Source organism: Bos grunniens, chromosome 13 (assembly GCF_055505025.1).
Source record: "Bos grunniens cultivar Pamir isolate PY7600 chromosome 13, Bosgru_T2T1.0, whole genome shotgun sequence".
In the NCBI taxonomy this organism is placed as follows: Eukaryota; Metazoa; Chordata; class Mammalia; order Artiodactyla; family Bovidae; genus Bos; species Bos grunniens.
This window is the reverse complement of record NC_141177.1, coordinates 56,809,414-56,825,396: the sequence shown is the minus strand read 5'-3', so window position 1 is coordinate 56,825,396 and position 15,983 is coordinate 56,809,414. Positions and strand designations below refer to the sequence as shown.

Sequence of the window (15,983 nt, the reverse complement as noted above, 5' to 3'; positions counted from 1 at the left end):
CAACAGCTGCAAAGTAAAAGACCTCTGTGATAATGTTCACCTATTACAGACATAGGAGTCATTATCCCCAAGTGTTAGTCTCTCAGTCATGTCCAACTCTTTGAGACCCCATGGTCTGTAGCCCACCAGGCTCCTCTGTCCAGGGAATTTTTCAGGCAAGAATACTGAAGTGGGTAACCATTCCCTTCTCCGGGGATCTTCCCGATTCTGGGATCAAACCTGGGCCTCCCTCATTGCAGGCAGATTCTTTACCACCTGAGCCACCAGGGAAGCCCCATTTATCCCCAAAGGGTAAATCTAATAAGCTTGCAAAATGGCAGGCTAATAGAGCATCTGTGTGCCTCTCAAGAGTCAGTAATTCTTTTGTCCAGCACATATTCATTGAGCACCTACCCTATTTGTTCTATAATGGTGTATAATGTACATTGGTGAACAAAAGTGGGATCTGGAAATGGCAAATTCACCTGATGGGCAGGGACTCAGCAGACATCCTGAGGGGGATGGGCGGTCTCTGATGATGCTTTTTATCTGCAGGAAAAGAATAGCCAGGCCTCCTGTCATTAATGACTTCCATAATTAATCCTCTGAGTGGCAGTTGTAAAATTTCCCCTCGAGTAATCAAAATAATTGGCTGGGGAATAGAGGCTCTGAAAGAAAGGGATTCTGCCGTGGAGAGCTGTGACAACATGAAAGGGAACAGGGGCATCTGATGTGGACAGCATGAAAGGAGGAATAATTGTCAGAAAAGCTTCTAGACACATGGTCTCATGTAAGCAAAGTGCTGGCTCAGAGCAGAGGCCCAAGGGCCCGAAAGACCACCAGTGTCCTGAGAGATGCATCCCCCCATCTCATCTGAGAGCTCGCCCACCTTCCTCAGCTTGACTGCTAAGCTCTATTCTTCTCTTGCATAGGGGACCATCGGGTTTGAAGCACATATTGATAAGTGTTTGGAGCTGGCGGAGTATTTATACAATATCATCAAAAACCGAGAAGGTTATGAAATGGTGTTTGATGGAAAGGTATATATTCTGATTTCTACAGTGCCCCCCCCCAGTTTAGTCCATTCTAACTCTTTGTAGTTTTTAAAAATATTTTATTTATGTATTTATTTGGCTGCACCAGGCCTTAGTTGCAGCATGTGGGATCTAGTCCCCTAACCAGGGATTGAATCTGGAACCCCTGCATTGGGAGCGCAAAGTCTTAGGAACTGGACCACCAGGGAAGTCCCCATTCCAGTTCTTCTCAGTGATATTTTTTGAAGTTAAGAATGTACTGTCCAAGTAAGTGAGACCATCACAAAGGAGAAGCGGTGGGGAGGGGGCAACCATTTAGAATGGAAGTATAAATCCAAGTCTCTCTCTCACAAACACAAATACTGTATAATGGTGTGAAAGTCAGGCAGTTCAAAGGTGATTAGAGGTTTAAAAGTAGGATTGTATCTAGAAGCTGCAGAACAGATTTGAAATTTGGAATTTTCAAATTTTCAAATCCTTGACATTTTCAAACTTGCCTGTTTGGGCTGAGCATGAATTTTACTCTCCACTTCATAGCCTCAGCACACCAATGTCTGCTTCTGGTACGTACCTCCGAGCTTGCGTGTCCTGGACAACAATGAAGAGAGACTGAGCCGCCTCTCCAAGGTAAGGACTCACGCTCCTCTGATCTGGACCTCAGCGTGTATAATGGGCCTTTTGTGTCCATATCATCCTTGACAGATGTGCACGTTTTTAGGGAACATCTATCTTCAGCCATGGTCACAGGTCCCCTGCCCTCTGTGGCTTCCTGCAGAGCCAGGAAACACAGAACTGGTCTGTCCAGACTTTTAACAACTCACCTGCTTCTGTGTTCTGAGAGCATGTTTATGAGGGCTGAAAATAAGCACTAGGTCATACCTTTTCTGGCTTCACAACTCAGCAGGAATCTGGTGAAATTGCTGATCTGCCAAGAGAAACTGGTGCTCAATTACAAATGTGGAAGAGACACCAGGCCCCAGAAATGGGTAGAAAACAAAACTGCTGCTGATCCTCTTGAGGAGCCATGTTGATTGTTCACATTGAGTATTTTGAGGATTAAAACCTCATTGCAAACCGGTGGTCATGTAAGTGTTGATATTCAAAAGTCACATGTTCATAACTCCATTCCCTTTGAGTCTATCCTTCATGTAAGACAAATACAACTGTGATAGAGGGCATGGTTCCCATATTGAACTGAGTTGCTGACTATAAAGATCTGGCATAAGCCCAAAGCTTCCCCGAGATCTACATCCCTGGTTACGTATTTGCAGCCATGAACTGAAAAGATCAATATTATATTTACAAACTCCAGTGGTAAAATATGTGTACAGGTCCTGGATATAGTTGGACATGATTTAAAATGTATGCCTCATCCTGGGAGCTGTTCCTCTTATGCCACTCTTTACGGTCAATAAGGACTCAGGGAGCCCTCCATGTGCAAACAGTGCTGTGCTGATAAAAGAATAGAGAGACCTCATCCTTGCCTTCCAGGAGCTTACAGTTGGGTACAAAGATGAGGTCTATTTTCACATAAGAGAAGGGATGATAGGAATTAGAATACAGACAGACTCTATGGCTAAGGATCATGTACTTACAACTTAGAGAAAATATGCTAGTGGACTACGGAAGTCAGGAAAGGCTTCCTCATGGTGTAGGACTGTTGTGCAGCCTTGGAGTCTTTGTAGGATGCAAACTGGAAGAGAAGGGATTCTAAGCAAAGAGAACAAATGTGACATGGTGAGACTGAGGACAATGTGAAGGGATAAAAATATGTGCAGTACATCCAAGGGATATGGAATAAGGAGGTCTTGTCAGAGTTGTAGATTCACCTGGGTGAGCCCTGGGAGCTGAGTCCTCAAAACTGGTGACAAAAATGCATTTGTGCTGAACTAAAGCATTTAGATCCCCTGGAGAAGGAAATGGCAACCCACTCCAGTATTCTTGCCTAGAAAATTCCATGGATGGAGGAGCCTGGTGGGCTATAGTCCATGGGGTGTCAGAGAGTCAGACACAACTGAGCGACTTCACTCACTCACAAGGCATTTTAACTTAATTTCATACACAATAGAGGACCAAGGGCTGTAATTATCCATCGGGCATAGATGTGGTGAAATCTTGTCTGTGATCCAACTCCATAATGTTAAATCCTTGTGGGTGCAGCTTTTTGCCTCAGCTGATTCTTCATCACTATTAGGAAATATGTTTCAAGTCATCTTATGAACCGAGGAATATAAAATGAAATTATACAAATGAACTTATTTACAAAACAGATACAGACTCACAGACTTAGAGAAGGAACCTGTGGTTGCCAGGGGGAAAGTTGGGGGATAGGATAGTTAGGGAGTTTGGGATGGACAGGTACACACTGCTGTATTTAAAATGGATAATCAACAACTGTATGGCACAGAGAACTCCACTCAATGTTATGTGGCAGCCTGAATGGAAGGGAAGTTTTGGGGAGAATGGATATATGTATCCGTATGGCTGAGTCCCTCTGCTGTCCATCTCAAACTATCACAACATTGTTAATCGGTTATACTCTAATATAAAACAAAAAGTGTTTTTTGAAACTAGGAAGCTTTAGGATCTCAAGAATGAAAATTGCTTTAAGATCTCAAAAATCTGCTTATTTTCACACATCACTTGGTAGTGAGGCTTACATCTTGGTACCCAGTCTCTGAATTTTGTCTTACTTCCAATGTTTTTATATTTACTGAAGGATTAAAAAGTCCCCCAAATGTTGTATTGCTAAACTCTTTATGCTTGGAACCACCATCAGATTCTTTCTGTTGTCACAAAATACTAAGTAGAAAGTCAAAGATAAGATGTCAAGCTCCTGATAGCCCGCCACTGATTATTCCTTTCAGCACCTTTGAGATCTTGGATGTATTAAACTGTTCTAGCCCTCTGTTCCGGAGAAGGCAATGGCACCCCACTCCAGTACTCTAGCCTGGAAAATCCATGGGCGGAGAAGCCTCGTAGGCTGCAGTCCTTGGGGTCGCAAAGAGTAGGACACGACTGAGTAACTTCACTTTCACTTTTTACTTTCATGCATTGGAGAAGGAAATGGCAACCCACTCCAGTGTTCTTGCCTGGAGAATCCCAGGGACGGAGGAGCCTAATGGGCTGCCATCTATGGGGTCACACAGAGTCGGACACAACTGAAGCGACTTAGCATCAGCAGCAGCGGCAGCCCTCTGTTCTCATAAAAAGTGTGAGCAGTTCCTTTAAGGGAAAACAGATATGGTTCTGATTGTTCAGTTAAAGACTCAAAATGCTACTTGGCACTGGATTCTTTGATAATAGGAAGAATCCCTGGGAGAAGCAGTCATCACAGCGGTCTCATCTCTCCCACAGGTGGCTCCCGTGATTAAAGCCAGGATGATGGAGTCTGGGACCACAATGGTGAGCTACCAGCCCTTGGGCGACAAGGTCAACTTCTTCCGCATGGTCATCTCAAACCCCGCAGCAACTCACCAAGACATTGACTTCCTGATTGAAGAAATAGAACGCCTGGGACAGGATTTATAATAACCTAGCTCACTAAGCTGTTTCAATTCTCTAGGTAGACAATTAAGTTGTCACAAACCGTGTAAATGTATTTGTAGTTTGTTCCAAAGTAAATCTATTTCTATATTGTGGTGTCAGAGTAGAGTGCAGTTTAAAAATCAAAAACTACCAAACATTATTCCTTTTAAAAATCGTTTCTTAAGTTTAGAACACCTCTGTAATAATTAGTGACAAAAGGCTGTGTTCTAATCAATAAGGAAAAGCTTACAATTGTTATAAATATTTCCCTTACTTTTAATATAGCGTGCAAATCAAACTTTATTTTCAAGTCAGAGTAGTAGGATTGAATAATGCCAAATTACCCCTGAATCATAAAAGGTTCTCTGGGGTACAGTGAAAAGGATAAAGTAAATATAAAATCTATGTTGACAATTAAAAAAAAAAACTCTTGCCTTTTTCATAGTATTAGAAAAAAATTTCTAATTTACCTATAGTAACATATCAAGTGTATTTAAATACATATAATTTTACAAAAGGAAAATATATATATTAAAAAGAAATCCTATTTTGTAACATATAGATTTTTATTTTATATGGGTTATACAAACTGCAAGGGGCAGTTATAAAAACTAAGCCAGATTTTTTTTTTTTTTTCTCTTTCTTTGAATGGAGGCACAACTAAACACTTGGCAAAGTTATTTTGGAACATAGGCCCACAAAATTCTTTAACAGTGTGACGCCTTCTTTCTGTTCAGGCTCTTACAAAACAAACACAAAAGAATACTGCAGTTTCTTTAAAAAGTGATTGGTCAGCTCGACAGCAAGATTCTCCCTTTTCCGTTTTTCACCCATTGGACCTTAGCAGACCCGCACTGTAGGCCTGACAGCTGAGCTTCATCTTAGACTAATGAGGGTAATCGTCTCTATTCTTATTTCCGTTCAGCCTGTTCTAAACAGAAGGTGAGTGCTGGTTCTTGCGCTGTCTTCCCAGACAGTATTCTCTTATGAAGTCATTTGGATTTCCTAGAGAAAATAAAGTCTAATCAGCCAGAGCAAAGAAGAATGGGACACACTCCAGATGTGGTGAGCCCAGAAAATTACACTTGGCCTTCAGTGTCTCTGTGAGAATAGTGACGTCATCCTGGAGGCCACATCGCCTGTCCAGGGAGGAGTCATTTCCCTCCCAGGCCATTGCTTATTCCGATTCCCTCCCATTCTGACCCACAGAAGTCCTTCCTTCTGAGTTCCCCATCTCTGCGATCCCAAATAATTAATTTCTACTCCATGAGAGGTTATGAGGAAATGAGCTCCTCACCCAAGATTTTTTTTTTAGATTTATGTATTTGGCCGTGCCAGGTCTTAGTCGTGACACACATGATCTTTAGTTGCGGCATGTGGACTCTTAGTTGCGGCATGCGGGATCTAGTTCCCTGACCAGGGATCGAACCTGAGCCCTCTGCCTTAGGAGCTTGGAGTTTTAGCCATTGGACCACCAGGGAAGTCCTGTTACCCAGGATTTTGAGATAGCATCTTAAGACCCTTTGTCTATCTTCTGTGTCCCATTAAGATCAAAGTGACTGGAATATAGAGAGGACATATGCCCCATAGAATTCAAAACAATATTCTAAAAGCATCCTTCTGCCCCTGCAAACCTGATGGAGAAACAGGAGCTAACAAGAGCTCTCATAGATATTTATGGGGTACAGACTGTCAGATTCCAAGTGCTAGCAAAGAACTATATATGTCCTGTGTATATATCCACATATATGCAGACTGTGGCTGCACATTAGGAGCATTCATCCTTTCTGTATGGACCACTCAGATCTGTGATCAGGAAGACTGTAGGTATATGAGGGAGGGAAGAGGACTCCATCCTTCATCCTGTAGCAAAGCCCTCTCACTTGACCATAGGATCCAACCACCTGCAAGCTTCATGAGCTTGCCCCTACATCTCTCCCCTAGGTCGGATCAGAATCACTGATACTTGAGATGCGCGTGGCTTTGGTCCCTCTCCGTCTAAGAAGCAAATGGATTTCCTATGCCTATTAGACTTCCCAGGTGGCACTAGTGGTAAAGAACCCGCCTGCCAACGCGGGAGACATAAGAGATTCGATCCCTGGGTCAGGAAGATCTCCTGGAGAAGGAAATGGCAACCCATTCCAGTATTCTTGCCTGGAGAATCCAGAGGAACCTGGCTGGCTACAGTCAGACACGATTGAAGCAACTTAGCAGGCATGCGTGCGTGACTATTAGAAGAAAACCCTACGCCCCAGAATTTTATGAAGGAGTAAGCCTCCCCTTCTAGGCTCTGTCTAATGGCCAAGCATTCTAGAATTTGGCTGTTGAGAATAAGCACAGAGCTGCCCAGCTATCATGAGTCTCAGGCCCAAAGGATCCATCTCAGAGGCAGAGATGCTAATTATCAAACCCACCATCCTGCCTGGAGGTTGGAGCCCAATGTCCTGATGTGGACAGACCCCTCTCTACTCCAAGAAGCTTCTACCTAGGGGGTCCAGACTCCCTAGCAGAATCGACTGCTTTTTCACTTGATGGTACGACTGAGCTTAAAAGGGAACATTTGTGCCTGTGTTTGAAATTCCAGAAAAGAGTTTTTATCAATAGATCATTTCCCCAACACCCTGTCCTTTCCAGGTTCTTTCCCAAGTTTGCTGGGAGCCTTGCTCCATTCTATGTAGTGAAGTGCTACCAACCATAACCCAGGGAAGGAGGTAAATAAAAGCCTGATAGATCGCAGTAGTTTAAACATTCTTTAAAGTAGGTTTGCAATCTGCTCAAGTGGAAAGGAAGTAGGGAAGGAAGGAGTGAAGGAAGGAAGGGAGATTGTTTTGAATTTTACCGCAAATTCCCAGTGCCAAAGGCCTTTATGTGGGACCATTCTTTTACATGGGGTCGCAAAGAGTCAGGCACGACTGAGTGACTGAACTGATTCTTTTACAAATATTAGGAAAGTTGGGTTTTAGCTTTAATCACATTTGACATGGCCATTTTCATTTAGACAGCAATATTGTGTTTCTTATTTTTAAATACTTGAAAAAAAAAGTGTGGTATGTCTTCATCAGAGACACATAAATGGTATTGACTTCCTGGACTGTGTCAAGGACATGAGGAAAGAAAAGGAAGTTAATCCTGTGTGTAACTGTGTTGCCTTTAATATACTGCTAGTACTGTCTCGTCCCCTCAGATTGGGGTTGTGCACTTTAGATCGAATTTGCAGTGTTGCAAGTCAACATGTGTTGCTGTAGAAGCTTGTACAACATATTATTGATGTGTCTATTCCTGTGTGGTAGCCATACTGATATTCCGAGAACCACACTTGCATCCGTGCCATACTCTCTCTGCCACACGGTGTGCCCTCCACCTCAGCCCTCACAGGGAGTGCCCTTGGCTCTGCTTGCTCCTGAGAAGTCTCCTTTGAGAATTGTGTGATTTCACACCATGCAAAGGGAATGCAACTTCAGTGTCTCTGAGAACAGGAGACCGATAAGGAGGGTCACCAGCAGCCAACCTCGCAGGTACTGTCCCTGCTAGCATCATTTGGAGTAGATGCTACTGCTCAGAATATGGACCAAGAAAGCACAGGTGTAAATATAGCAGCAGAACAGGGAACCCAGGAACCTAGCAGTGGGTATCATCTTGCACGCGCCCTCCTGTTTTCAAATGCTAAGTGCACACGCTGTGTATTGATTAGTTACCTATGCTGAAATACTGTTCCCCATTGGTGTTTCTGAAAGATATTGACACTTCCCCAGCATTGCTCCATTACTAAAGACAGAAAACAATAATAAAAAAAAGAACTATAAACATGTGACAACCTGATCCTCTTACCAAATATGAACTTGTGTATGATCAAAGTATTTTATGTGTTGTCTCTCTAAATCCAAATAAATGTGTACATGTGGACATATCTCAGACTTAGGATGCTTGATTCTGGCTTTGCCATGTTGAGGGGCTCATTTCTAATGACTTGGCCTGCATAAAAGGTCCTTCCATTGTCACAGAGCTCAGAGCATCTTTGGGTCTTCTTTGGGGAAAAAAAGCTCTTACTTCTGTAGTTGCTTCTCAAGGATATTTTTTTCACTACCCTGGTTTCTCCTTCACTCAGATCTAATTTTTTTTAAGTATTTTATTATAGAAAATTTCATGTACATACTGAAGTGGAGGAAATAAGTGTAATGACCTCCCATGAAGGTTACAAGCAGCTTCAGAAATTACTAATTCAGAGCCTGGTACAGAAAAACCTGAACAAATTTTTGGCCAGCACCAACATGACAAGGAGACTTGTTGAACACTCTTGGGTACAAGTCTTCCCCAGTGGCACAGTGTTAAAGAATCCACCTTTAGTGTAGGAGATGTGGGTTTGATCCCTCCTGGGTCGGGAAGATCCCCTGGATGAGGGCATGGTAATCCACTCTAGTATTCTTGTCTGGAGAGTCCCATGGACAGAGGAGCTTGGTGGGCTACAGTCCATGGGGTCGCAAAGAGACATGACTGAAGCCACTGAGAACACACGCACTTGGAAACAAAGCGCTGTGTGAACTAACATTTTATTTAACCCACACAAAAACCTGGTGAAGACTATAGTTTAACAACACCCATGAAGATGTGAACAGGAGCAGAAGATTGTTCCCAGCCCGGGGGAATAATGGGAACCAGGGCATCGATGTCACCTGTTCCTGTTGATTTGGCTCTTGTCTATTGGTTCCCCTATAAGCAATATTGAAATTATCCAGAAACTTCATCTCTTATGTCCTCCCTCCATATGTCTGCTCGAAGTACTATCTCTTCACTCCAGTCTAATACCTTTAAGGGCATCTCAAGCCCATAGAGCAGCCTGGACCTGATAAGGCAAATCAGGATACACTCTACCACTGACATGCTCGTGGTGTTCTAGCTTTTACCCTGCTCACACACAGGCTTGCATGAGTGCTAAGTCACTTCAGTCATGTCTGACTCTTTGCAACCCTATGGACTATAGCCCACCAAGCTCCTCTGTCCATGGGATTCTCCAGGGAAAATTACCTGAGTGGGTTGCCATGCCCTCCTCCAGGGGATCCTCCCGACTGAGGGATCAAACCCAAGTCTCATGTCTCCTTCGTTGGCAGGTGGGTTCTATACCACTCGTGCCACTTGGGAAGCCTCACACCAAGGCTTAGAGACCTGCAAATACTCTGAAAGATCATTCATCCAGAGTTCCGCAAAACTCTGGCCTGAGGACCCAGGAAGAAAGACGATGTCTCTAGTTTGGGGTACAATAAGAAGTTCAGGATGAAGACAGGGTTTTACACAGTTGAAGTCAATCTCTCATCTCAGGTTTGGCCCCTGGTACATTTCATTGTTGCTTTCCTTCATCCGTGCCCTAACGTTTCTAAAATGATAAGAGAAGGAGTTAGCAACTCTGCTAACTTGAATGTTTTTTCCCCTATAAATCACAAATCTCAGAACCACTAATGCCATGAAAACTTTCAGATTCTCCCTGCCCTCAAACTCCATTTCAGGGCACTTAGCTTCTAATAAATGCTACTTAAATTGACTGGGATGTTTGTAAGTCAGACTGTAAGCTTTAAAACACTACAGGTAGCAGCAAAGCAGTCTACATGTTTCGAGAAGCTACACATTCCTCAATAATGTTTTCATTTTCAAATCCACACACATCCCAACATCTGTTGGCATTGAACTCCTCCCTTAGAACCTAAGATCTTTCATGATGTTTCAAATAAACAACAAAAAAGCCCCATCAAAATTAGTCTTTGATAGAGTAGAAGTTGTGACTTTGAAATATCAAAACCATCTCTTCATTTCATTCTGTCGACTTCAGGAGAGAGAGAGTTATTGGCTTTTTCATGTTCTAGATGTTGCCCAGGCTCCAGTGATTAGAACAGCAATTCTTTTTTTACTTCACAGAATGTTTCCTGGTCCACGATTTAAACAAATGTACACATCTGACAGCATTTGCCACCGCATGGAAACTGACAAGTCTCAGCAACATATATCAAAATGTTCATTTAGGAAAAACACCTGGTTTAACATCTGTCCTTGTTTATGCAAAGGAAACTCTTATTGGAAATGACTTAATAAACTCAGTTCTTTTCTTGCCAACCCAGTCAGTTCTTAGTGGAAGTCTGCAGCAGGGAATAGGGAGGAAGATGAATACAGGGAGAAAAGCATGAAGCTCTTACTACTATTGTAAGCTCTTCATCCCAAAAAGACAGCACAGTTTGTTTTTCTTTCTCTTGGCTTTCCATGAGCTGCAGTTAACAAATATCCACATCACTGGTATATGTATTTTAAGACTAAATGACAAAAGAGATTTGTTTTGACTATGAAAACAATATTACCCCAATGTAGATGAAATTTCTTAAAAGATGTTCCCATTCCCATACCTCCCGTGCTATTTCTTTCATCTGTAATAGTAAGAGATTCCAGTTCCCATGCCTACCCAAACAGTATTAAAATTACCTGCCCAGTGTTTACGATGAAACAACCACAGGTGTTAATTACGGAAGCAGAGGGGTCCCAAGGAAGCTTCTTCTTGTCCTTGACATCCACTGAGGCTCTGAGTCCCATTAACTTCCTTCCCAAGGCCAGATAAACACAAATTTGATTTAGTAGGTATGATGAGCGCTTGCAAGCACTCAAGGAAGAGGTGGCCTAGAAGGCTGGGTGTGTGGTGGCCTGTGAGCTCCCGCCAGGAGAGATATGATCTTGCATGCTCACATTTTCATTCCTGAAACAAGGCGGCTCCTGGAGACATTGCGGGGCCTCAGATGCCAACTTGGCTACTGAACAACTCAAATCCTGGCCCTGAGCAAATCCCTGAACCTCTCCAAGCCTCAGTTTTTCATTTGAAAAGCGAGGACAAAAAGAGCACTTATCTCCTGGGGTGATAGTGAAGATTCAGAGGAGAAGAGAGCCCAGTGCCTAGAACATCGTGAATGGTCAGTATGTGTTCATTATGCTTGGATTCTGGGCTGCTGCCTGTGAGGACTGGGCTCTTGAGGGAACTTCTTACTTCGTCCACCTAGAGTTGATCATCCTGAACACAACGAGGATGTGGCAGCAGCAGCTCCCTGGAGAAGGCCATCCTGTGAGTCATCCCTGAGGACTGCAGACCAGGCACTGAGGTGGCCTCCATCAAGGACTCAGCCTTTGCTTCGGCAGAGACAAGAGACCCAGAAGGGCTGGCCAGGGTAGCTGAAGAGAAGGAAGAGCAAGAGGAAATAAGTTCTCTCCACTGGGATAAATAACCCAGTACCTGTTTGAACCTGTTTGCCCAGGGAGCATCCTTGCCTCAGACAAACACCCAAGATAATTAGAGAGATGACATGGATCAGCAGTTTTGGCTTCGTTGGAAAGTGCCAACACAGTCAAGTCCAGTCAAGGCACAGTCAAGGCACAGTCAAGTCAATGCCCTCCAAGCTTCCATTTACATAAGGAGAATGACTCACTGGCCACACACCAAGAGAAGGAAGAGTGGCTTGGTCTTCTTAAGCCATCAAAGAGTTTCCAACATCTCAAAAAGCAAGTGGCAAAGAACCATTGAAAGATCTTACACTGAAGGTCACTCCTGCCCGGGATCGCTGGTCTTGGAGCATGAGCACAGGAAAACACAAGTAAATACAAAGTGGGGATTCTCCACTTCTGAAAAAACGTAATTAAAAGCTTGCTACAGTTGCCAAGGAAACGACATTCAAGAGGAGTTTTAATTTATTTAAATGTGATAACTTTGTGAATTCCAAGAAAACTCAATTACACAAACTCAAGAAAAGGAGAGATTCCTAGAGTTTCTTTCAATTCAGATTTTAATTGGTCCAAAGAAAAACTTGCCGACAAGTCTTTTGCCTTCTCTTTATTTATTTTGAACTGAAGCAGAGTTGCTTTACAATGTTGTGTTAGTTTCTGCTGTACAACAAAGTAAATCAGCTATGTGTATACACATATCCCCTCCCTCTTGGACCTCCCTCCTGTCCCCTCCTCCCACCCCTCTAGGTCATCACAGAGCCCTGAGCTGAGCTCCGTGTGGAACAGCTGCCCATCAGCTATCTGTTTTATACCCGGTAGTGCATACGTGTCACTTCTCATCTCTTGGTTCATTCCCCCTCCTCTCTCCTCCCCCATGGCCACATGTCCATTCTCTACGTCTCTCTCCCGATTCCTGCCCTGCAAATAGGTTTATCAGTACCATTTATCTAGACTCCACATATATGGGTTAATATATGATACTTGTTTTTCTCTTTCTGACTTACTTCACTCTGCCCAACAGTCTCTGGGTTCATCCGCATCACTACCAATGACCCAGTTCCATTCCTTGGCTGAGTAATATTTTGTTGCATGTATGTACTGCCTCTTCTTTATCCATCCATCTGTCGATGAACATCTAGGCTGCTTCCATGTCCTTAGACTTCTCTTTATTTCCTTATGAGTCTGTTTTAGGATTGTAGAGATCAAGAGGGTAAAGAAAAGGATTTTCTTTAGTATTCATTTTTATTTAAATCATTGCAGGAATTTCCTGGAGGTTCAGTGGTTAGGACTCTGGGCTATCACTGCCAAGGGCCTGGGTTTGATCCCTGGTTGGGGACCTAAGATCCTGCAAGCCTCCAAGGCATGGTCCTCCCCCTCCCCCAATTTTTTTTGCATAAGGTTTCCATTCCTTCTGAATTGTTGAGATGTTATTCTAGGGGGAAATACTATCCCTCACTGTGGATCTCCACAGCTGGCTGAGCTCAGGCTGGTATATGTTCAGGAAAGAGCAGATGGCTCCCATTATTCCTCAGCAGCCAAGGGGAAAAGAAAGCATTCCCCTCGTGCTGTGTATATGCTTGTTAAATTTGCAAAAACAAAGCATCTGTTCACTTCACTTTTTTGAAAGGGTGGATGGAGTTTCAGGTAAAATATCTCTTTGGAATGAACCATTCACAGTTAGGCATGGGTGGGAAATTCAATTCTGGTATTGACTAATTCTTTCTGTTCCTGTCACAACGAGCTCTAATAATTTATTTTGAGATGATTCAATCTATGAGTAAATCTATTGTATGAAGGTCTCCAACCCACTGACACCATTAATCTGATAATTACAGCAAAGCTGTGAAGAAATCCCGGGATGGAGGAATGGGCCAGGCCTGGCTGAATTCTTTGTCTCTTATGCACCCTGACTCTGAAGCAGATATTCCAAAATGCCACCAGCCCCTTTCAGTCTTCTTGACTAATGACAGAATTCCCTATTCCTCAATAATATCTTGTCCTTTCTCTTGACAAATTCTGAAAGTCTTTTCCTCATCTGTAAAATTGAGTTAGTGATACTTATTGCAGGGGATGGAAAGAATTCAGTGAGAAAATATATGTTAAGCCCTTGGTGACAGGAAGCAGCCAGGCCAGTGCCTGCTCTCTTCTATCCCTGACTGTGCTGTGACCAAATTCCTCCTGTGTGTTAGAATCATCTCCTGATGGAAATTCCATGGGCAAGTCAACCTGATCCACATATTCTTTATAAATCTGATTGTTTGCTATCCTGGGTAGCTCTTTGTATAAACTAAGGTATTTTGTGTGTGGTAAAAATCACATAATATAAAATACACTATTTTAATAATATTTAACTGTATGTTTTGCCTGCCAATGCAGGAGATGTAAGAGATGTGGGTTCTATCCCTGAGTTGGGAAGATCCCCTGGAGGAGGGCATGGTAAGCCGCTTCAGGATCTTGCCTGGAGTATCCCATGGTCAGAGGAGCCTGGAGGGCTCCAGTCTATAGAGTCGAAAACAGTCAGACACGACTGCAGTGACTTAGCGTGCATGCGTGCATTTTAGTGGCACTAAGTACATTCACACGCTTGTGCAACTCTCACTATCATCCATCTCCTGAATTTTTCACCTTCCTAAACTGAAACTTTGTCCCCATTAAACATTTAAGGCCCCATTCCACCCTCCCAACCCCTGGCCCCTGGCATCTACCAATGATGCACTTTCTGACTCTATGAATTTTACTGTTCTAGCATCTTGTATAAGTAGAATCAAACAGTATTTGTCTGCATCTATTGTATATTGGTGAAAGTGAATTGATGAAGTTGAAGCAGGAGAGTGAAAAGGCTGGCTTAAAACTCAACATTCAGATGACTAAGATCATGGCATCTGGTCCCATCACTGCAGGGCAAATAGATGGGGAAACAATGGAAACAGTGACAGACTTTATTTTCTTGGGCTCCAAAATCACTGCAGATGATGACTGCAGCCATGGAATTAAAAGATGCTTGCTCCTTGGAAAAAAAGCTACGACCTACCTAGATATCGTATTAAAAAGCAGAGACATTGCTTTGCCAACAAAGGTCTGAATAGTCAAAGCTATTGTTTATCCAGTAGTCATGTATGGATGTGAGAGTTGGACCAAAAAGAAGGTTGATCGTTGAGGAAATGATGGTTTTGAACTGTGGTGTTTGATGGAGAAGCCTCTTGAGATTGCCTTGGACTGCAAGGAGATCAAACCAGTCCATCCTAAAGGAGATCGATCTTGAATATTCATTGGAAGGACTGATGCTGAAGCAGAAACTCCAATACCTTGGCCACCTGATTCGAAGAGCTGACTCATTAGAAAAGACCCTGATGCTGGGAAAGATTGAAGGCTGGAGGAGAAGGGGAAGACAGAGGATGAGATGGTTGGATGGCAGCATTGACTCAATGCACATGAGTTTGAGCAATCTCTGGGAGATGGTGAAGGACAAGGAAGCCCGGCATGCTGCAGTCCATGGGGTAGCAAAGAGTTGGGTACGATTGAGTGACTGAACGACAAAAATTGTATATTGGAATGCATCTTTAAGGTTCACTTGATATATGTCCTACAGATTATGCCATATTTCTTTTCCCCTGTGAACCTACTAAGGGGTTTTCAATTTTGAGTTTCTTTGTTTAAACAACCATCCACTAACACCAGGCACTTTTGCAAGAGAGCCAGGAGTTGGTTGAAGCACCTGGAAGCAGGTTTCATTCCAGTAAACTCATTTATAAGGACTTTATTGGATTGGGCTTAGAGCGGGGCCCACCAGGGACACAGCAGATAATCACCTATTAGCAGCAGCCACCTGAGACAGAGGTCCCCAGGCTGGCAGATGCCACCGCAGCGGCCTGTGCTACAAACTGGAGACGGGAGCATGGATGACCTAGGCAAGCAAGGAACAGAAGCAGTGAGTCTGCATCTCTCACACACCGCACGGCTTAGGAAGAGCCTCCTTTTGCCTTCATTGGCTGCAGGCACCAGAGAGAGGAAGCCGCCCCCTCCCTCCAATGGTAACAGTCACCTGCCAACTGGTTTCCCTACTTTTACATGCTGAATTGCCCTTTTCCAGTAATACATCCATGTCTACAGATTTTCTTCTGCATTTGGGTTTCCCTCTTTTCTGTTGTTGTTATTTAGTCGCTAAGTGGAGTCCAACTCTTTTGTGACCCAACGGACGGC

The 15,983-nt window shown here is 43.4% G+C and overlaps 1 protein-coding gene across 1 annotated transcript in view; it reads left to right on the top strand.

The window, feature by feature from the left end:
• Positions 1-8,448, top strand: part of GAD2 (glutamate decarboxylase 2) — a 65,950-nt gene extending 57,502 nt beyond the window's left edge. The window contains exons 14-16 of the mRNA XM_086331214.1: positions 912-1,019; positions 1,551-1,640; positions 4,371-8,448. Of these exons, the coding sequence (XP_086187340.1) occupies positions 912-1,019; positions 1,551-1,640; positions 4,371-4,544 (372 nt within the window). The 3' untranslated portion in view covers positions 4,545-8,448. The remainder of the gene's footprint in view (positions 1-911; positions 1,020-1,550; positions 1,641-4,370) is intronic.
• The last annotated feature ends 7,535 nt before the right edge of the window (positions 8,449-15,983 follow it).